Source organism: Lissotriton helveticus, chromosome 9 (genome assembly GCF_964261635.1).
Source record: "Lissotriton helveticus chromosome 9, aLisHel1.1, whole genome shotgun sequence".
Classification (NCBI taxonomy): domain Eukaryota; kingdom Metazoa; phylum Chordata; class Amphibia; order Caudata; family Salamandridae; genus Lissotriton; species Lissotriton helveticus.
The window spans coordinates 1,129,843,638-1,129,867,376 of record NC_136070.1 but is presented as its reverse complement, the minus strand read 5'-3'; the positions used below and the strand labels follow the sequence as shown (position 1 = coordinate 1,129,867,376).

Sequence of the window (23,739 nt, the reverse complement as noted above, 5' to 3'; positions counted from 1 at the left end):
GTCTTTGATGCGAATCGTCAGAAGATGTATCGTCTGTGGATTTGTCAGTATTAGGTCTCTGTTGTCGCCTTTTTGCATATATCTCTGCCCATGAGTATACTTCTCCCAATCGGTAATCTGTTGTATCTCTTTTGAGTTTCCAAACAGCGACATAGTCCGCCTTTTTGTTTACATATTTCTGTTTACTCTGGCAAACACACGCTGTTTCCTTAGCGACACAGTCCTTCTTTCTTGTTTACCCCCGCAAATACAAGCCGTTTCTACAGCGCCGTCCACAACCATAGAGAACGCAGTACGTCACTCGCTGACGCATGGTAACCTTGGCAACACCCAGTGCTCGTCACATAAACCATAGAGCGCTCCCGTACAGAGCGCTGCACGCCGAGATTAGCGAGGGAGACTCCACGTTCCCAATACCCCGGTAAGACACTATGGACACATTTTTTAATACGGACACGAGACATTCGTGTCACATTACACACTGACACCAAGATTTTATTTTCCTCATTGCAGCTAAACATCCCGAATGAATAATTCCATGTATTAAGGTCAGTACCCAGTCATTGGGTCTTCAGTATTTTTTGAGCACCTTTTTATAAAAAGTACCATAAATGTTTTTCACAAATTCCATTAGCTTCACTACAGTGTGTGGGATATCACTGTTGTACTGTGTTGTTATAAGAACGTGTTTCTATTTAGGGACCACTTCTTTTTTGAATACTGATTGTGACTTTTGATTATTGTTTTTAGAGTTTATGAAGTCCCCTGAGGAAGGGCGTTTCGCTTGAAATGCATTGGGCAACTATAATAATGCGAAAAAAATGTTTTTGAGACATGGAATATGTTGAACAGTCATGAATATAATGACATACCTCTAACAAAATGAAAAATAAATGAACTATTCAATATGATAAGATTTGCACGAAAATTTATGAAAGTTTGAAAAGGAGTGCATGGACGGAATGCATCTTGTGTTCACAGGATACATAGTCTAATAACGATATATCTCGATCTTGGAAGCCCAGCAAGATCACCATCCATTGCACCAACGACAGTATTACACACATTAAACAACCTCTTAAAATAACTACCTAGGAGTGCGGGACCCACAACAAATTATTTGCACATATAACCCTCTGAGCCAACAGGTTCCCGGCACCACCAGAAATGCAATTCGCAGAAATTGCACATACTACAGAACAAAGGGCAGAAACCCTAGCATTCTCAGAAGATGACACCAGTCGGATTTACTCTCTCATAGAAGAAACAGAAGACATAAGTCCGAGTATTGGCTCTAAAGAAACAAACTTGAAACAACTATTGTACATATCAAAAAGTATTGTAAATCAAAAACTCCATGCGAGCACTTTGATAAAATATCACAAGGCACAAAGAATACCTCGAGGTTTGAGAATATCCTTAAAATCTACATTATGCAAGAACAATGCAAGGTTCACAGAACGATGGCACGCCATCCTAAACAAATGTTCCCTGGACTTAATCTTACTGATCATTGAAGAGCTAGCGAAACTAATAGAGGAACTGACAAAAGAAGCTGCACAAACAAAAGACGAACTTAACAAATTAGTAACAAAGGATGAATGGGATCAAATTCTGATAGATACCAATAAAAAACTGGATGAATACACCAAAGAAATAAACGACAGAAAATTAAGAAAATTCAAAAGAGATACAACAGATTACCGATTGGGAGAAGTATACTCATGGGCAGAGATATATGCAAAAAGGCGACAACAGAGACCTAATACTGACAAATCCACAGACGATACATCTTCTGACGATTCGCATCAAAGACGTCCCCCTTGGGACAACAGGAGACCCAAACCAGGGCAACCAAAAGACCCACGCGCTGCTCAATTAAGTCCAACAACGGACAAACAAACAGCTAGTACATCCAGTGTTCAACAAACACCAGCACCTTTTTTAGAGGTAAGCATTGGACAGGAAACAGAACCAGGAGGAGCAAACGCACAAACAGAAGGTGCTCCGGTGGCCAAAAACACACGGAGTCAGAAAGCCTTGTCATAAACATTTCTCAGTACCAAATGAATAATCAAGAATTACAGACATTACAAAAAGGATCATCATATGTTCCTACATATCATTCTAACCTACTGGAGACAAAAGTTTGTGTATACAAATTCCTCAGATCATTAAGGCTAAGACACTTTTTCACTAACGTGATAGAACCCACAGTAACTACTACACAAAACCAAGAGAACACCCTAATGGGTTTAAGATCCAAAAGCAAATTCATAACTCCAGTGAGCCATAAAGTATTGGACGCGTTTGAAAAAGTCATACTAACGGAAATTGAAGAAATATTCAAAAAACCAAGACCAAAACACTCCAACATGCCGCTAAAGGAAAAGCAGATCCTAAGAAAACTAGCAAACAATCAGCAAATTACGATAAGACAAGCAGACAAAGGCGGAGCATTGGTGATAATGGACACAAGTTACTACAAAGAAAATGTACAGAAACATGTTCAAGATTCTAACATGTACACACGCATCATATCAGACCCCACAAAAGAATTCATCAAAATTCTCACCAACATAATACAGAATGCAGTCGACCAAGGTACTATAGGCCTTAAAGAGAAAGAATACCTCACAAAAAATAATCCAGCAACTCCCTATATATATATGATCCCCAAGATCCACAAACATGAAACATTACCACCATTAAGACCCATCGTATCCACAGTCGGATCCATTCATGAGCCAGTTGGAAAATACTTGGACAAACACTTTCAAAATATGGTACAAAATAGCTCAACCTATATTAAGGATACCACACACTTCCTGAACATTTTGGAATCAGAAAAAAACAATTTTACCACAGACATGATCATGGCAAGTATAGACGTGAAATCATTATACACATCCATACCGCATGATTCAGGCTTATCAGCCGTGGAAAGTTTTCTCGTACATGAGAACAAACCAGAAGATCTCAAAATACTACTAATGGAGTTATTGCACTTTACGCTGTACCACAGTTATTTTGAATGGGAGAACTACTTTTACATACAAATGTCGGGTACTTCCATGGGCAATTGTGCCGCGCCTACTTATGCCAACATGTTCATGCACCGTTACGAATTAGACCACATACTGAACAAAGAAGAATGGGCCAATAATCTAATCCTCTACAAGAGGTACATCGACGATATCTTTGTGTTATGGAAAGGGAGCAAAGAAAATCTGACCAAAGAACTGAACCTACTAAACCAAATTGATGAAAGAATACAATTCACCTTCACCATTGACAAAGAGTCCTTATCATTTCTGGATGTACAATTAACAAACAAAAACGGCAATATCACAACATCCATATTCACCAAAAAAACAGATAGAAATAACTTACTCCACTTCAAAAGCTTCCACCAAACTCCGCTCAAACACCATTTACCTTTTTCACAATTACTAAGGATCAAAAGAATAGCATCTACATAGGAATTGTACCAAAAACATAAAGAAGACATGTTGGAAAAATTCAGAAAACGAGGATACCCCCAAGCCATCTTGGATTCTGCCTCTCAGAGAGCTGAAACATTACAAAGAGAACACCTATTAAAACCCAAAGAAAAGATTGATGAAAGTAGATCTGTGTTCGTATCAAAATATTCTACAAACAGCCCCATGATCAAAAAATCAATCAAAACACATTGGTCTATGCTCGCACTGGAAGATGACTTCAAAAATTTATTCAGACACCAACCAATCTTTGCGTACGAAAGAACCAAGAATTTGAAAGAATTGGTAAAGGAAATGAAAACAACAGAACATGGCATTTACAAAGGAACCCAACCATGCCATAATTGCGGTAACTGTTCAGCAATTATAAAAGGAAATATCTTAAACCACCCAACAAAAGGTTCGTCCATAAAATTGAAGGTATCTGGAACATGCGACACTTCAAACGTAATCTACTTATTGAGATGCCCCTGTGGACTCTCATACGTAGGCAAAACACAAAGGAAAATAAAGACCAGAATCGTAGAACATAAAAGTAACATCCGGTTAAAAAATGACAAATCTACCATAGCAGTACACTTCAATGAGGCAAAACACAATGCAAGCCAACTCAAATTCTGCATACTTGAAAAAGTGGCAACCCTGCCGGGCCGAGACAACAACAGCCACTTACTGCGCAGAGAAACCTTCTGGATAGACTACTTATGCACCCTCCAGCCGAAAGGGCTTAACGAAAGATTGGATCTTCACTGTTATCTATAATTCATAACTTGGGTAGTTTTTGAGACACTTCGCATTTCAGCTCGAACTACAGACTGAATTAGTCATTGGACAATGGTAATATGATATTTTTACGTACGTTTTGCCATGTACATACAACACGGTTATTTTCTTGTGAATATCACTCTTTGTGTGAATATTATTTTTTAATAGATACACTCCCACGTGTATGCTTTCTGACCTTTATTTTTACACCCTGCATTTATACGCACTCGAGTTTCCAAACAGCGACATAGTCCGCCTTTTTGTTTACATATTTCTGTTTACTCTGGCAAACACACGCTGTTTCCTTAGCGACACAGTCCTTCTTTCTTGTTTACCCCCGCAAATACAAGCCGTTTCTACAGCGCCGTCCACAACCATAGAGAACGCAGTACGTCACTCGCTGACGCATGGTAACCTTGGCAACACCCAGTGCTCGTCACATAAACCATAGAGCGCTCCCGTACAGAGCGCTGCACGCCGAGATTAGCGAGGGAGACTCCACGTTCCCAATACCCCGGTAAGACACTATGGACACATTTTTTAATACGGACACGAGACATTCGTGTCACATTACACACTGACACCAAGATTTTATTTTCCTCATTGCAGCTAAACATCCCGAATGAATAATTCCATGTATTAAGGTCAGTACCCAGTCATTGGGTCTTCAGTATTTTTTGAGCACCTTTTTATAAAAAGTACCATAAATGTTTTTCACAAATTCCATTAGCTTCACTACAGTGTGTGGGATATCACTGTTGTACTGTGTTGTTATAAGAACGTGTTTCTATTTAGGGACCACTTCTTTTTTGAATACTGATTGTGACTTTTGATTATTGTTTTTAGAGTTTATGAAGTCCCCTGAGGAAGGGCGTTTCGCTTGAAATGCATTGGGCAACTATAATAATGCGAAAAAAATGTTTTTGAGACATGGAATATGTTGAACAGTCATGAATATAATGACATACCTCTAACAAAATGAAAAATAAATGAACTATTCAATATGATAAGATTTGCACGAAAATTTATGAAAGTTTGAAAAGGAGTGCATGGACGGAATGCATCTTGTGTTCACAGGATACATAGTCTAATAACGATATATCTCGATCTTGGAAGCCCAGCAAGATCACCATCCATTGCACCAACGACAGTATTACACACATTAAACAACCTCTTAAAATAACTACCTAGGAGTGCGGGACCCACAACAAATTATTTGCACATATAACTCAGACTTAGCCACTCTGAAAAAGGAGTGTAAAAAGGCGGAAAGAGGATGGAGAAAAAATTACGATGCCAACCTCAAGCATGCCTATGCTCAATTGCAGAAAACTTATCATCGCCAGGTCTGTAGAACGAGGGCGGCTTATTACGCCACTGAAATTAATAATAGCACTAATGTCTCTAAAACTGTTTTCAAAATTGTAAAAGATCTTACTGCAAAGAAAACCACCATTACTGCTGTCACCTCTCCAGACCTATGTAACAACATAGCCAATTTTTTTACAGACAAAATAAAGAAAATTTACGAGACCTTCCCCCATTCCCCTCAGCCTTCCGTTACGTTAGACCCTAGCAGACCTTGTCTGTCCTCCCTTCCCGCACTAGAACGTGTGAGTTTTGATAAAATCTGTAAAAAAATAAAATCTGGCTCCCCGGCCGATCCTTTAAAACCTGAGACCTTCTGTGTAGCCAATGAGCTTATCACGGAACCAATACGAAATATTATCAATCAGTCTCTTTCTATGGCCAAAATTCCTCTTAAATGGAAGCAGGCATGGGTATCTCCCATTTTGAAAAAGCCCACTCTGGATCCTACCCTTCCTGAACATTTTCGGCCCATCTCCCTTCTTCCTTGGCCAGCTAAAATCATGGAAGCACATGTTAACACCATCCTCACCAACTTCCTCCTAACCAATAACATTCTGGATGACTCCCAACACGGGTTTAGAGCGGGTCACAGCACCGAGACAGCCTTGCATAGTGTCACAGAGGACCTCCGTACCATTCTTGACACCGGCGGAACGGCAGCACTGATCCTGTTGGATCTCAGTGCTGCCTTCGATACGGTGTCACATGAGGTCCTTAATGAGATTGGAGGAAGTTGGAATCATAGGTACGGCCTTGGGATGGTTTAAAGACTTCCTTGCCAACAGATCCTTTAAAGTGTCTACCCCCCCTTACATCTCAGAAGAACATAACATTGGACAGGGGGTGCCTCAGGGGTCATCTCTGAGCCCCACCCTGTTCATTGTTTACGTCCGACCACTGGCAGAAGTTGCCAAACAGAGTGGTCTGACGTTAGTATCGTACGCAGACGACACCCAGTTGGTGGTGGCTCTTAATGGTAACAACGGTCTGGAGGCCCATCACTTCAAGCAGACCCTTACTGACATCACCAACTGGATGACGGCGAATTTCCTCCAGCTAAATGCTGGGAAGACGGAAATACTGCTCTTGGGGAAAACACCGCAGCCTGGGGCGGTAACTGGTGGCCTGACAGTCTAGGCCAACCGCCTAAGCCTAAGGACTGTGTAAAAAAATCTGGGAGTCTGGGTCGACTCTGCATTGAAATTTACTCATCATACAAAAAACGTTGCAGCCATCTGCTTTGGCATCCTGCGCAACCTAAGACCTACACTGAAGTTCTTCAACTGTCACACCCGCCAGGTTATTGTCCAAGCTATTATCCTCTCTAGGCTGGATTATGCCATCTCCCTTTTACTGGGCGCTAATCAGGCGGAAGTTGTTAGACTTCAGAGAGTGCAGAATGCTGCCGCCAGAGCGTTGGTAGGTCTTCCCCGCCACTCTACAGTGGCGGAAGTTCGGAAAAAACTGCACTGGCTCCCGGTAGGAAAAAGGATTCAGTTTAAGGCACTTTGTCTCGCCTTCAAAATCCTTAAAACCGCCTCCCCCCCGATGTTGTGCCCCCTCCTGACTAAGTATATCCCTGGGAGGCGACTGCGTTCAGCAGGACAACATCTGGTGGTAATTCCCCGTATCAATCTAGCCAGAATGGGAGGTCGTTCCTTCAGCTCGCTCGCCGCCAAGCTCTGGAACAGCCTTCCGGAAAATATTCGTGGCATTCAGGATTTGTTGGCTTTTAGAAAAGCCATCAAAACCCATCTTTTTCAGTAACTGTATCTTTTCTCTTCTGGTATTCCCCTTCTGTTTTTAGTTCTGCTCGCAGCGCCGGGACGCCCCTTTGCTGTGGCAGCCGAGCGCTATATAAGTCCCCAATACAATACAATACAATACAATTTGAAACAAATGGTGTCGGTGGTGAGGTGGGAGCAAGTAGGGTCTTGGACAAGTACAGTAGAACCATAGCGTTGAAGAATTCCATTAAGTAACTTGATCATTACGGCTTTGTGTGCAAGTATACTCTGAAAACCTTTATAATTGAACACGTAGGTTTGTTCGAGGGCATAATACATACTCTTTAGGTTTTTATTGATGTTATATGAGGACGTTTAGGTTCTATTTTCTAAAACATGTTGCTCAATAGAATATAGATTAGGCTAATTTATAAACGAAAGTGTAAACCCAGGTACCTTCTTAAGGTCTCCAAGAAGCTGAAAATTTATTTCCACATACTTCTTGTCTACTATGTTGTATTCGATAACAGCCTAAGACATGGGATGGTATATTCCGTTTAAAACGTTGCCATAAATTATTTCTCATTATTATCCCCAAAACAGCTTTATCCAATAATCTTGGAGATTTCCTGTTAAATGGAGACTTTATCGTCAGCATGTTCAAAAGGGAAATTAAAGTAGGAAGTGCCGTGCTTGAATACAGTGGATCTGATCATTCTGTGGAAAGAATTAATTGTACTGATCGAATTGAGCAAGAAATAGTTCTTCAGGTAACATATACATTCTTGAAGCTTAGTTCTATCGGCAGCACCATTTCTTTGCTTAATAGTAACCATTTCATTGTTTTGTAGGTATTGTCAGTGGGTAATTTGTATAACCCTGATGTTAGATATACGTTCAATGTTCCAATAGAAGATAAGCCCCAGCAATATTTCTGGAATCCATACGGCCCATGGCAGGCCTGCAGTAAACTTTGCCAAGGTAGGAATTGTATTTCGTTGGAATCTTTTGTTACTGCGTATACCTTGTAAAATACCGTGAACATGATATTTTGGGCAAGTCTCTGTGTTCCTTTTTTTATGTTAACAAAGCATCTCTTGATGTATTTATTAGAAGTATTAATCACGTTTTGCATGTGCATTGTCTAATACAGGGTTCTGCAAAGTCGGTCCTGGGGGGCCGGATCCATGCCCGATTTTAAGATAACTACATTTATCTAAATGGGGATATGCTAAATATCTGGCATGGATTCGGCCCTCCGGGACTGACTTTGCCCTGGTCTGATATATTAAATTAACATTGGTGCTCTATAATGCTTTGTCAATTGTTCAGTTATGCATCATTTTCAATGGGTGACACCAATGCTTAATGTGTGCTGGTCTTTGCAGGTACTCACACCTGCACATATTTCTTGACACAGGCACATATTTATGACATTCTACCACATGGTGGCACTGTCTGTCTATTTCTGAACATCATCAGATGATTTAACAATACAAAATACATAACAAATAATAACACCTGCACCACTGGGTGATTCTTACTTCTGTGGATGGCCAGAAATAGACAATTTAGTCACACCTGCTGGAGTGTAATGAGAAGTAGGTTTGTTTATTGCTTGCATTTGGCAGCACTGTAAGGGACAATGGGTGGTGATAGCTGCTGTGACCTCCTAAGATGTGTGCTGTACCCTAGCACTTATTTGTCCATAAATTAAGCATTGGTTGACATATTCCTGCCCATCAATCCTACTTATTTTTTGACTCACGTTCACTATTCTGTTTGTGTGGTAATGTCCCACGTAGTTATCCCTCCTTGTCAATCGTTAATGCATAGTCATCTCATTGTGCTGCATATGTTTGGTTGTGCTAATTATGTGGTGCATGCTTGGTCATTTGTGCCTCTAAATGTGGGGTCAATCATTTTGCTATTCTCACTGTGTGGTTACACTTGAGCATTCATCCAGTTCCTTACCACAGGCTTGGTCATTCTCATTGTGTGGCATGTAGCACATACTTTACCACTCTTCTGTGAAACGTGCATGATAATTCTCATTGTGTGGCAAGTGCTTGGTTATTCTGATTGTGTGGTACTTGCTTGCTCATTCTTCCCTCTAATTCCGCAACTAATAGCCACCATTCTCAATGACATTTCTCCTTGTGTGGTATATGCTTTGTTGTCTATTCTATAACAAGCACTTCCCCATTCTTGTTGTTCGGTACACGCTTGACCATTCGTCTTTTTTTCTTTGCAGAATGCCTTAAACATTGCATTGTACAATACATACATTTCAAATCACATTGTATATCCCATACTTGGACATTTGTTCTAATTTTGCAGTGCTTGCCTGGCTAGACCCATGTTATTGCACTTGGTTTTACATTCTCATTGTGTGGCACATACTTGACCATTCTCCTTCTTTGGCACATGTTTGCACATATTCATTAGATGGCATGTACTTGGCTGTTTTCTTTCTATTGCTAAATCATTCGATTACTCTGGCAAATATCTGTCCACCTCTTTCTGTGATAACATGCTCCACTATACTCAATCTTTGACACATACAAAGTTATTAAGGTTTTGTGGCGCATTCTTCTTCTTCTTCATCTTCATTTTGTGGCCCATTTTTGGCCATTCCCATTCTGTAGCATGTGCTTGACATTTCCCATTATGAGGCACCGCCATGTCAATTTTGTTCATTACCACATGCTGGGCTATTCTGCTTCTGTGTTGCATGCATGAAAAAGTTCCTTCTTTGATACGTACGTATCTAGACTCAGTCTGATGCACATGCTTGTTCATTCTGTTGCGCATAATTGTCATTCTCTTTCTGCTGGACTTCCTTGGCCTTCTCATTTTTTGCTTTTCTATTTCTGTACTTGTTTGTCCACTCTCCGTCTATTCCACGTACTTTTCATTCTCTTGTGATCATATATTATTGTCCATTCTCGTTCTGTGAAGCATGCTTTTCTACTCTAAATTTGACCATGTGCTTTTCCACTCTTTTTGTGCCACATGTACCTGGAGGTTTGTCTGCAGCAAGTGCCTGCCGATTCTCACCCTGAGGTACATGCTTAGTTCTTCCTTTTAAATATTTTTGTAGACACTTGGAACACATATTAAGTGCTTTTGATTCATGAAAAGTGGCAATAATGAAAATGTGACTCCTGGCTTTATAATGAGGTTCATTCAGTGCCGGACTGGCTACCGGGCAGTTTGGAATGCTGCTGAGCTGGGACCTGATTTCGTTGATGGGGACCTGCATGTACTAAACGAAATTCGTTTTGCTTTAAATATTTCAAATCACACGCAGGTCTCTTTGAACAAAATCAGCCCCCACCGCAGTGAAATCAGCCCCCAGCTCTGCAGCATTCCAAACTGCCCGGTAGTCAGTCCGGCCCTGGGTTCATTTCTGTTTCTCTCCTTGTGTCAAGTGCTTAACATTTTACTGACAAGGGTTGTGATTGTTGTCTGTGCATTAACATATTTGCTTTATTGTTCAGGCGAGCGAAAGAAGAAACCAATTTGTACCCGAGACTCAGACCAGTTAGTGGTATCAGATCAAAGGTGTGATCGAATCCCCCCACCAGATGCGATAACCGAGCCGTGTAATACTGAATGTGAATTGAGGTATTCAGCCAGATAATGTGCATTTTTGTTATTCCTTTTTTTCTAATTATTTATGTCTCCAGGCATGTTTTAGACCCTCTTTACTGAAAAAGTGCCGCCAGAGTTAAATGATTACTCTGCTGAGATTAACACTTCACCATAAACACTACTGATTGTGTAGCAACTATGTTTTCCTGGTGGTGGTACAGAAAGGCCATAGAGTTAATTACCACTAGCTGGAAGCATTTAACACGCATTGAAAATGCAATAGGTCTCGCCTTTGATTAAGTTAAAGCCATTTGCTTTGCTAATGGTATTGTATAGCAAAGCAAATGGCTTTATCTTAAAAGACGACACTTATTGCATTTGTAATGCTTGTTTATACTGTGGAACCCAGCATACAAAACCATACGGCCAGTTAGTGCTAATAAAAACATGTACATAGACGATATATATATATATATGCATATATATGTATGCCTGTATATATGTGCATATATGTGTAAACATGTGTATACATGCATATGTATGCATATGTATGCATGTATTTATTTTGCATTTATATAGATACTTAGATGTGTGTATATATGTTAAATATGTATTTATGTGAACATATATGAATATATGTGTAAAGATATATATATATTTACATGTGTTATATATCTATAAATGCATATATATGTATGCATGTATACATGTGCATATATATGTGTAAACATATGTGCATACATGCTTATGTATGCATATGTATGTATGTATAAATGTAGCATTTATATGGATATGCAGATGTATATATGTTTATATATGTATATATATATATATAGATATATACATATATAAATGCATATATATATATATATATATATATATATATGTGCATACATATACACATATAGATGTATATATATGAATATATGTGTACAGATATATGCATATATATATATTTGTTTCCCAAAGTGCCCTAAAGCTTTGAGAGGTCACTCAGCAGCACTCTCACCATTCGGCATTTAGATGCAGCTCGCCTGGATGTTCCGGTCTTTACCATTTTTGCCGACGCGTTTCGAGGTACATTTCCTCTTCTTCCTGGGCTGGTAAAACAAACGTGCATCACGGCTCACATTTGGACATCTTTTATTTCAATTACCTGCCCTCAGTGGGCTGTTCTTATTGCAGAGTTCTTACAGTGCATTATGGGGTACATAGTTCCTAATGCGAGTATCAGTGTTACCTCCAGTAGGTTGATGCGCATTTGTATTTTAAAACCAATTATTGTCCTTAGTAGGCGCTGGAACATGCAAGATGAGCTTAATTAGCATATGGAGTGCTGCGCTGTCTCGGTGTGAAACGGTTTCACTCCACAGCTTCACAGGGTTCTTGATGGTGCTCCTCTCCACGGCACAGGCAGCCGTGTAAATGTTTGTTTCCCAAAGTGCCCTAAAGCTTTGAGAGGTCACTCAGCAGCACTCTCACCATTCGGCATTTAGATGCAGCTCGCCTGGATGTTCCGGTCTTTACCATTTTTGCCGACGCGTTTCGAGGTACATTTCCTCTTCTTCCTGGGCTGGTAAAACAAACGTGCATCACGGCTCACATTTGGACATCTTTTATTTCAATTACCTGCCCTCAGTGGGCTGTTCTTATTGCAGAGTTCTTACAGTGCATTATGGGGTACATAGTTCCTAATGCGAGTATCAGTGTTACCTCCAGTAGGTTGATGCGCATTTGTATTTTAAAACCAATTATTGTCCTTAGTAGGCGCTGGAACATGCAAGATGAGCTTAATTAGCATATGGAGTGCTGCGCTGTCTCGGTGTGAAACGGTTTCACTCCACAGCTTCACAGGGTTCTTGATGGTGCTCCTCTCCACGGCACAGGCAGCCGTGTAAATGTTTGTTTCCCAAAGTGCCCTAAAGCTTTGAGAGGTCACTCAGCAGCACTCTCACCATTCGGCATTTAGATGCAGCTCGCCTGGATGTTCCGGTCTTTACCATTTTTGCCGACGCGTTTCGAGGTACATTTCCTCTTCTTCCTGGGCTGGTAAAACAAACGTGCATCACGGCTCACATTTGGACATCTTTTATTTCAATTACCTGCCCTCAGTGGGCTGTTCTTATTGCAGAGTTCTTACAGTGCATTATGGGGTACATAGTTCCTAATGCGAGTATCAGTGTTACCTCCAGTAGGTTGATGCGCATTTGTATTTTAAAACCAATTATTGTCCTTAGTAGGCGCTGGAACATGCAAGATGAGCTTAATTAGCATATGGAGTGCTGCGCTGTCTCGGTGTGAAACGGTTTCACTCCACAGCTTCACAGGGTTCTTGATGGTGCTCCTCTCCACGGCACAGGCAGCCGTGTAAATGTTTGTTTCCCAAAGTGCCCTAAAGCTTTGAGAGGTCACTCAGCAGCACTCTCACCATTCGGCATTTAGATGCAGCTCGCCTGGATGTTCCGGTCTTTACCATTTTTGCCGACGCGTTTCGAGGTACATTTCCTCTTCTTCCTGGGCTGGTAAAACAAACGTGCATCACGGCTCACATTTGGACATCTTTTATTTCAATTACCTGCCCTCAGTGGGCTGTTCTTATTGCAGAGTTCTTACAGTGCATTATGGGGTACATAGTTCCTAATGCGAGTATCAGTGTTACCTCCAGTAGGTTGATGCGCATTTGTATTTTAAAACCAATTATTGTCCTTAGTAGGCGCTGGAACATGCAAGATGAGCTTAATTAGCATATGGAGTGCTGCGCTGTCTCGGTGTGAAACGGTTTCACTCCACAGCTTCACAGGGTTCTTGATGGTGCTCCTCTCCACGGCACAGGCAGCCGTGTAAATGTTTGTTTCCCAAAGTGCCCTAAAGCTTTGAGAGGTCACTCAGCAGCACTCTCACCATTCGGCATTTAGATGCAGCTCGCCTGGATGTTCCGGTCTTTACCATTTTTGCCGACGCGTTTCGAGGTACATTTCCTCTTCTTCCTGGGCTGGTAAAACAAACGTGCATCACGGCTCACATTTGGACATCTTTTATTTCAATTACCTGCCCTCAGTGGGCTGTTCTTATTGCAGAGTTCTTACAGTGCATTATGGGGTACATAGTTCCTAATGCGAGTATCAGTGTTACCTCCAGTAGGTTGATGCGCATTTGTATTTTAAAACCAATTATTGTCCTTAGTAGGCGCTGGAACATGCAAGATGAGCTTAATTAGCATATGGAGTGCTGCGCTGTCTCGGTGTGAAACGGTTTCACTCCACAGCTTCACAGGGTTCTTGATGGTGCTCCTCTCCACGGCACAGGCAGCCGTGTAAATGTTTGTTTCCCAAAGTGCCCTAAAGCTTTGAGAGGTCACTCAGCAGCACTCTCACCATTCGGCATTTAGATGCAGCTCGCCTGGATGTTCCGGTCTTTACCATTTTTGCCGACGCGTTTCGAGGTACATTTCCTCTTCTTCCTGGGCTGGTAAAACAAACGTGCATCACGGCTCACATTTGGACATCTTTTATTTCCAGCCCTAGAAGAAGGGATTTGTAATCCTGAAACGCGTTGGCTTTTAAAAATGAAAAGGAGCACTGAAGCAGGTTGCATTTGAAAGCCGTATGGGGAGGCTCTGTCGAGTGACCTCCTAAAAGCTTTAGGGCACTTTGGAATGAAAAATTACAGCACGGCAGCCTGGCCGTGAGGAGTGGCACCATCACTGACTGAAGGAGAAACACAGTTTCTAGCGAGTGAGGCTGTCGTCATGCACTAATCAAGACGTCTTTCAGCACAGAGCCTCATATGCTGATTTAACCTGCCGAATGATCCGGAACCTACTAAGGAATGAAAGTAAGCCTAAATATTGCAAATAAACACTTGAACTTACCAGAAGTGATGAACAAACGCTCGCATTAGGAACTCTGTTTCCCAGCATGCACGAACTAACTGCAATGAGCATACGCCCACCAGAGGGTAGTAATGGTGATAAATAAAGCTGAAATTCGAACGTAATGCGAGGCTCAGGTGTTTGGTTTGTGGCAGCCCTAGAAGAAGGGATTTGTAATCCTGAAACGCGTTGGCTTTTAAAAATGAAAAGGAGCACTGAAGCAGGTTGCATTTGAAAGCCGTATGGGGAGGCTCTGTCGAGTGACCTCCTAAAAGCTTTAGGGCACTTTGGAATGAAAAAGCATATATATATATATATATATATCTCTACATGTTTTATATATCTATATATGCATATATATGTATATATGTGCATTTATACATATGTAAACATATATGCATTCTTGGTGCAGCCTGCAGATATGAAGAGCGTAGCAGAGGTCCAACTATTCCCCTTTGCCCAGAGCATCTAATAGCGATCACAACAAGGCTAACTGAAAGGACATAACTGGGAACTCCGAAGACTCCCAGCCCTGTCTCCAATAGTTGGATAGTCTACGTGGCACCAGCAAAGTACCAAAATATGCAATTTGCACGGTTACTCTGGTTCTTGCTGGTTGTTCTCTCAGCTGAAAGGTGGAAAAGCAGCATCTATTTTATGCTTCAGGGCTGTGGCGCAGAGGTATCAGGAGAGGAGCAAATGTAGGAACCTAGAGTGTATCATAGCGTTGGCAATGCATCCGAAAGATGTTCCCACACTCTGTTCACTTTCATCCTTATTTCTGTCAAAGGTTCAAAGGAGATGGAGGGAAAATCAGTAGTAAATGCGCCTCACATGCTTAATCCCACTGCAACTTTTTGTTGTGCGCATCAGCCTTGGATTTCAGTTACAGGATGGAGGCACAATTAAGCCTGAGGCCTGGTCAGAGGCATAACCTGGCGCTCTGCAGCGCTTGTGCAGCAAGTCTTTAATTTATCTGTGAGGTGGTGCGTGCCATTTAAGAGCCCCTCATCACCCTTCCATACCGGGTCTGTATGTATGTCTGCATAAGATATTTCTACAGCGCAAAGTCAAAAGGCAGCAGAACACAATACATGGTTACAGACGATCATGAAGTCAAGGAGTAAGAGGAAATTGAACTGGGCTGAGGATGACTGATGCATTGTGTTGGTTTTGATAACTTAGTAGACTAATGCATTGATTCAAGCATCTGTTTTTTGACCACATGGCCGCAGACTCGAATTCTGGTGGGCCCACTCAGATTTTATCCTGCAGAGTCTAAAGAGATAGCACCAATGAGTTGCGTACCAATAAACATTTAATATTTCACCACCAAGGAGATTCTGTGCTTTACAAGTGCAAGGTGTTTTATGAGCTGGTAGATCTTTGTCCCAGAGGATATATTACAGAGAGTGTGTCCGTCTTCTCCAGTTACACAGTCCTGGCTGCAGGAGGGCGGCTTTAGGAAACTTCTAAATCCCAGCGCTAGAGGGGTGTGCAGCAGCACAGTGTTTGAATAAGTATCTCCCGCCCACGCTCCTGGTGGCTGAACTCTCACCGGGCACCTGTGCTGCCCAAGGGGTATGCGGCTGCGGTGGGTAAGCAGAGGTTTCCCCCACCCACTGCCAGAGGCATGCCAAGAACGTGCCTATCTGGGCAGGGGCTGAAAGGATCGCGTGGAAAAGAAGTTTATTTTTAACTTCACTTTAATCCACATTTAGGAGAGGCATTTGTCAAGGCCAAGCATGGTCCGGTTCTGTGAAAACACACATGCACATACAAGCACAAACTGTTACGTGTGGGCACAAATGAACCTCAGGGGTGATGAACAATTACGAATGCACGTATAGAAATACATTATTAGGCCCACTGACACACACACGTACACTAACACGAATCTACATCGTGGCAGTCCTGGAGAGATAAACACACAAAGAAGCACACACAAAGAGGTAGGAATGCAGAACCTTTACCCTCAGCACCTACACAAACATAGAAACGCACGGATACACATTTTACAGACACACACAAAACATGCGCATTCTCGCGCACAAGTATACTAGGCGGGCGCACACATACACACGCACATCTCCTTTTGTAACGCTGGCTTACTGCCGTTCTCACTCTCTGGTATGACTTTTAAATATGGAAATGGTTTCTAAAATTAGACTCCGATAAAAGGCAAGCCGACCCTTCCTGAAATTCTCCCTCCGAGTTCCCCATTGGAAGGAGGATTCCATAGATGTCACGCGCTGCTCCAGTGAGGGACACAGCAAAGGTACGGGCGATTTATTTCCAGCGACGCAGAGGCATGTAGGAAAAGAACACACTGTCCCGTAATAATTCTGCAAATTTCAACAAACATTTTGTATTGGATGCATGTTCCATGCTCAAGAGCGCAATGACATCCTTACTAACACAAATCGACTCTGTTAAAAAAAAAAAATGTTTTATCAAAGGTGAGCGAAATTTTACAAGTAAACATGAGTTCACCTAAGATGTTAACGAAAGCACGTTGTGCAGTTTGGTCAAGTGAGAACTGTGAAGGTTTTCCATAATGTGCATAAAATGTTTTTTTTTTCCAAGAGCAGCACAACATTCTAGGCAGAGAGACGCTAACCCTGGGTTAGGAAGTAAGGCTTAATCGTACATGCAAACATCACAAACGCATGATAAAGTCCATGTAAATATAGTGCAACAACAACAACACACGAAGAAACTCGTCCATCAGAATGCATTACCCAACACAACGCATGCATGCCTCCCACAATATATGGTGATAAAAGATCCGCAGCCCGCAGTATCCGGCAAAGTGGAAATACTGCTGAGGGTACAGGAAGAAAAGACGTGTATTTGTTATCATTGTGGACACTGTGAGGTTTATTTCCACACGACGCCCGCACCCCATCCCCTTGGCTCACCCCGCAGACATTTTTTACAGGCACAGCTGTGACACCGGGCGGGGCAGGGCTATTTCGGCGTTTCCCCTCAGTCATGGCCCGCTGGCTGCAGCCCTTCACGGGCTACCATTCAGTGTGAGGTGCAGCTAGCGGGGAGCTATAATGTACGTGCATGGCGGCAGGAGAGGGGTCGGGGGCTCTGGCGCCAGTCACAGCATGTAGATGATGTAAGAGAGCAGCCTCACCCCTATGATGGCGAAAAACATCAAGATGAAAATGTCCAGCATCTCAGCGGCGCAAGACAAGGCACAGAGGCCAGCCGCGGTGACTGACGAGCGCGGATCATTCAGGAGAGGGTGGGGAGGGGGAAGCTGAAGATGCAGTACGTAGAGGGGAGGGGACCACACGCATTAAGTAGAGAGGGGCTGCACGAGGGGGCTAGGGGAGGGGCAGCATAAAGTGATAGAGAGCCTGGAGGAGGAGTAATGGGGCAGGTGACAGTGAGGAAGTGGACTGTACTTCCTCCCCTGCCATCGGGCGCGAGGCGCCATCTCTCACTGGTCGCGAAGCAGTGATCGCTCTGACTGAGAGGCACATACCTGGAAACTATGACATCTCCATGGTCTGCACACCCCGAACATTATAAATAATGAGACAGGAGGTGAGGCTGGAGACGCAATGCACAGCGAGGCCTCGAACATTGACTGCCGGTTCAGTGGTGTCTCAGGAGTGAGGAGTTTAGATGCGGGTGTGCCCTAGCGCTATCCTTCTTGCCCATTGTGCCAGTGCTAGGGTATAGCTGACTGGTGCTAGGTTAAAAACAACACTCTCTCCTTTCTGTGTAGGGATGTGGGTGTGGATCAGCGAGTGCTCTGCTTGGTTTTCATTTTAGCGTGGTCCCAAAAACGAAAGAGGATCACGCCGGAGCGAATCTTTATGGGGCCATGTGTTTGAAACACATGGCCTCATAAAGATAAGAATTCTTTTGCTACGGCAGTAAGTCAAGTGAGCCCGTCCAAGTGGGATGGCTCAAACAGAGAAAACTGTACGTCGCAAAGTGCTCTTTCCCAATAGCCGGCCACCGTTTAGCATAAACGGTGACGCCGGCCAATGGGAAAGAGGGGCAGGGCTTAAAGCCCGCTAGTGAAAGCTCCTCAGATCATAAGATCTTGCCAGCGAGACTGCGCATGTGCGCAGTCTTACGCTAGGCTTCAACCTACAAAACAGCAAGTGGAAGACATCTGTCTGTTCTTATGGCAGCTACAAATGCAGCTGTGGTAAAACTTACTGCTTCGGAGTAGAATACTGCTAGTCGAAAAATACATTTATCTTGGTGATCAGCAACTATTCCCTTCAGAACCAAAACACCTCCAGTGCATTGTGATCACACATAACAAAAGCTTGTCGTGCAGAAGCTGGTTATACGTTCGACTCATTTTAAGAACGGCTGTGATTATATTTTAGGTGGAACATTCCATCACTCCTTGTCAGTAGTTTTTATGACATGTGGATTGTTGGCAACAATGCATTTGCTGCCGGAATTAATGCATTTACCACGGGACGTAGCACCGCAGAGTGGATTTCGTTGAGCACTCTATATGAGCAATTATAACCAATTAAAGCTGGTGGTATTCCTAACTCACTTTCTGAAATGAGGCCCATGATATGTAATTCATGTCAACTTTGGTTAGCTAAAGTTTTTCCTGTGATTTCTATAAACTAATGTTGCTTCTATTTAATTTCTCAGTGTCAAATACAGCATGTGAGAGGGACGAGCACTACATGTATGGCTCTCAAGAAATTTTATTTAAAGGGGTGCCCTTTCTAGTTAAACCTCAAGTGTACCAATTGAATTCTTTACACCAGTTTATCTTTCTGACCCTTTTTGAAAAACATGGTATTCTGGTTCGAAAGCTAGTGTTGACCACATTGGATTACTTTGTGTGGACAGTATGTTGTGGGTCTTCGGAGAGTGCAAAATCATTTGCAAGTTAAAAAGAATGCAGCCACCATAGTTAGTTACTCCAACTCTTAAAGTCATTCAGTCATTGTCAATGAAAACTTACAATCCTGACAGCCATACATTTATCCCTGTCCAGACTCCCACTAAAGAGAAGGCAAAAGTGCACGACCTTCTTGCACCAATTTAAATAAAACCTTACAGTTTGAGACTTCTGATATATAGCAGTCCTTGAAGGCTTTTGGCCAATTGTTATCATGTGTTTACCTGTAATTTATATATTAGAGCCTGAAAGACTTTGGTACTTATTTACAGTTTGAAGGGTGCAGGGGTTCCACTAAAAATGTGAAGATCGCTCATCACCTTTTTAAAATGTGCAACTATGCATACACTGTGTTTAGGGTGGACGGGACATCTACCAGTTCTTGCCAGATGTCTCACATTTGCCAAAATGCTCATTAGCCCTATGCCTCTTCACTGAGACATTCCTTTACTTATTCTTGTTTGAGCTGTAGCCATTGTGTACTTAACTAAACCAAAGAGTGTGTGTTGTACACATTTAAAAATATAAGTGAAAATTAAACAAACACGTCACTCAGTATCACATAACCAAATAGGATGTCCCTAGGTTGTCAGAGTCATTTTTGTGGGGAAGTGTGGCTCAATGGTTAGAGTGGCAGACCCTGATGCAGAGGTCTGGCCCGGGCCAGGGTTCAATACCCGCCTCGGCGGGTCTTGAGCTCAATTTCCTCGGACCTGATAATTCTCGCCTCGGTGCCTATTCTAATCATGGGTCCCACTCTGCAACTCTGGGCAATAGCTTGCTTAAATTCCACAATGGCCCCAGCAGTGCTAGGATGCCTGGCTTCACCTTGGGGGTGCCCAGGAGTGGGCACTTCACAGGGAAAAACCAGGAAGAGTTCCACAGCGGTATGCGTACAAGCGCCTTGAGACCCCTTCGGGGGTGATACGTGCACTATACAAGTACTACATTTTACATTTTTTACATTTTTCTTTTATTTTACAAAAACAAACTTCCGCTTTGGGCATTTGTTTTGTAAAACAAAAAGGTTTCTGAGCGGCTGCATGAAACACGGCTTCCACTCAGCAGATTTTGAATGCTTGGTGTCAGCTCCTTTAAAGGCAGCCAAAGATCTCAAATTACTAAGGGTGGTAGTCGGTCTGGGCAGAGGCACTCCCCTGTAATCTAGCCATTTCATATATGCTATAGGAAAAAGCACCAGGTTCCAGATTTGCCAACTTGCAGAGCCAGAACGGCCAGAATCAATGTGTCCAGGGGTGTAACAAAGGCCCATGCGGTGCGTGGGGGCCCCCAGGCTTACCCAGACTGTAAGGGGGCCACTCAACCCCAGCTGATGTGAGTGTGTGGGGCCCCTTCAGCATATCTGCAGGGGGGCCCGCTCGGGTTTGTTATGCCATTGAATGTGTCAACTTCCTTATTGCAAGATGAATTGAATCTACACCTCCCCTGTTCCATGATTGGCTAACACTCCCATACGGGCCTATCAACAGTCCTCCCTCAAATTACTGTTCAGGAGACTATTATGAGAGTTGAAAGTAGGTTGATTTGGCATGGACATATTAATTTCCTTTCAGGTCTTCACTTGTTTAATCCATTATGGTTACATGTTTAAAGTGGAAATGGTAGAGGTGCTTGCTTCTGAATCAATTTATATGATGCCTACTCTAATTATGTGTCTGCCAGCATGTGGAAAGCATTTTCCTTACCATCATGCTAGAAGAGGATATAGTGCATACCTAGCCCTTTAATCTACTGCACCAGCTCCTTACCTGAGCCATGCACCAAGTTTAAGAGTTCTGTGGGATCTGACAAGTGCAATAAGGTTAAAATCACATCATTGTACAAAGAGATCCGCTTGACACAATTAGAAGGCAGTTCTCCTACCTGTGATAATATTAAGGCATATTTAATCTCTGTTAGCCCCAGTTGTCACTCCTTGGACCTACAATACTGTTATATTGTTGTCAGAATATCGTCTGACATAAAATCATGTCCTGAATATTGTTTATAAAATTAGTGCCCCACTGGAGGTAATAACAGAAAATCTATAACCAATTGGACGGTATTCAAGTAAATAACATTTAGGACTGAGTATTTATATCAGACAGTATTTATTTATTTATTTATTCAAAGTTTTATATAGCGCGAACAAGATCCTTACAGATATCAGAGCGCTTCACAAAGACAGGGTAGGGGCAGTAGGAATAAACAGAGATAATGGAAGCAATATAATAGTCACTGACATGATAGGATAATAATAACATACATAACACATATCAATATACAAACAGGTAAACAGGTAATATAAGACGACACCAATCATTGATCCCACTAAAGAGGTGTTCAGGTACACCTTGGGCGTGTGGATGGCTTATACCAGTGTCTTAGTGTATAGAGAACACTGAGTGGGGGCATCGGGAGAGTGAATCAGTAAACCAAAGTGTAACATATATTGGTCAGTATTAAGAGAGTAGCGTAAGAGTGTCCCCCATCAAGTAGAAGTATAGTGCCAAAGGACAAGGTGAACAGTGATACAGAGCCATGCAGAGTCTCTGATCCAGCACCTATAAGGATCAGGAGATCTTGGCCAGAAGGATGGTTTTCACCTCTTTCTTGAAGAGTGCGGTGGAGGAGATAAGCCTGGTTTCAGGAGGGAGCGCATTCCAGATCCTGGGTGCCATTCCTGAGAAGGAACGCTTGTATGTTTTCTCTTTCCGGAATCTACGAGGTTTCAGGAGTAGATTTTTTGTACTTCTATTGGATCTCGAACCTCCTGATATAGACAGCTTTTGAGCGAGGTAGTTGGGTGCCTTGTGGTGCACGGCCGCGTGTGTCATAACAGCAATTTTTAGCTGTATTCTGGCTTCAAAAGGCAGCCATTTTAGAGACTTTAAATCTGGGGATATATGCGAGTGTTTTCTTGAGCCAGTAATGAGTCTCGCGGCAGCGTTCAGTGAGGCTCTTAAGGGTGCTGTTGTGGATAGTGGGAGTCCGCTGAGGGCCACAATTCCGAAGTCTATTCGAGGGATGACTAAAGCTTGTACAGCAGTTTGGAAGTCTTCGGCAGGGAGGAAAGGTTTAATTTTCCTCAGTGTGTTGATTTGGAAATTACCTCCTTTTGTGGCTTTGCTAACGTGCTGCTGCATGTTGAGCTTGGCGTCGAGTGTGATGCCTAGGGATTTTGCCGAATCCACGATGGTAGGTTGGACATTGAGTGCTGTTAGGTTATTGAGCCAGGTTTGGGTGTGGAAATTTTCGCCGGGGGTGAGATGAGTAGGAACTCAGTTTTCAGAGCATTTAGTTTGAGGTGATTATCGGCCAGCCATGATTGAGTGTTAATAAGTGTGGAGTTCAGATGTTTGATATCTTCCGGGGATTGTAGCTTTAGGTAAAGTTGTGTGTCATCGGCGTACATATGGAATTGGACATTGGAAGCTTGGAGCAAGGTGGCGAGCGGTTCCATGACGAGGTTGAACAGTGTGGGGGAGAGGGAGGATCCTTGTGGGACACCTAGATCTGCAGGCACAGGTGTAGATAGCACATTGTCAATCTTGAACTTCTGAGACCGGTTGTGAAGGAAGGACGAAAACCATTTGAGAACAGTTCCCGATAGACCCATTCTAGTGCTTAGCAGCTCCAGCAAGTTCTCATGTTTGACCGTGTCAAATGCTGAAGAGAGGTCAAGAAGGATGAGGAGGCAGGACTCATTGCGATCAAGAATTTGGAGGGCGTCATCAATTATGTGTGTCATAGCTGTTTCCGTGCTATGTTTCGCTCGGAAGCCTGATTGATGAGGGTTGAGGAGGTCAAATTGATCAATGTGTTTTGTTAGTTGGAGTTGGACACATTTCTCCAGCAGTTTGGCCAGGGTGGGGATATTGGTGATGGGTCGGTAATTGTTTAGGTCAGACGGATCAGCTGTAGGTTTCTTGAGTATAGGCGTGACTTGCCCCACCTTGAGGGAGTCTGGAATGAGGCCTTGTTGTAGGGAGCTGTTGATTA

At 42.7% G+C, this 23,739-nt stretch overlaps 1 protein-coding gene across 1 annotated transcript in view; it reads left to right on the top strand.

Annotated features, from left to right (window-relative positions):
- Window positions 1–23,739, top strand: part of ADAMTS9 (ADAM metallopeptidase with thrombospondin type 1 motif 9) — a 934,075-nt gene that overhangs the window by 471,895 nt on the left and 438,441 nt on the right. The window contains 3 exon segments of the mRNA XM_078661546.1: window positions 7,970–8,136; window positions 8,218–8,347; window positions 10,870–10,996. Of these exon segments, the coding sequence (XP_078517672.1) occupies window positions 7,970–8,136; window positions 8,218–8,347; window positions 10,870–10,996 (424 nt within the window).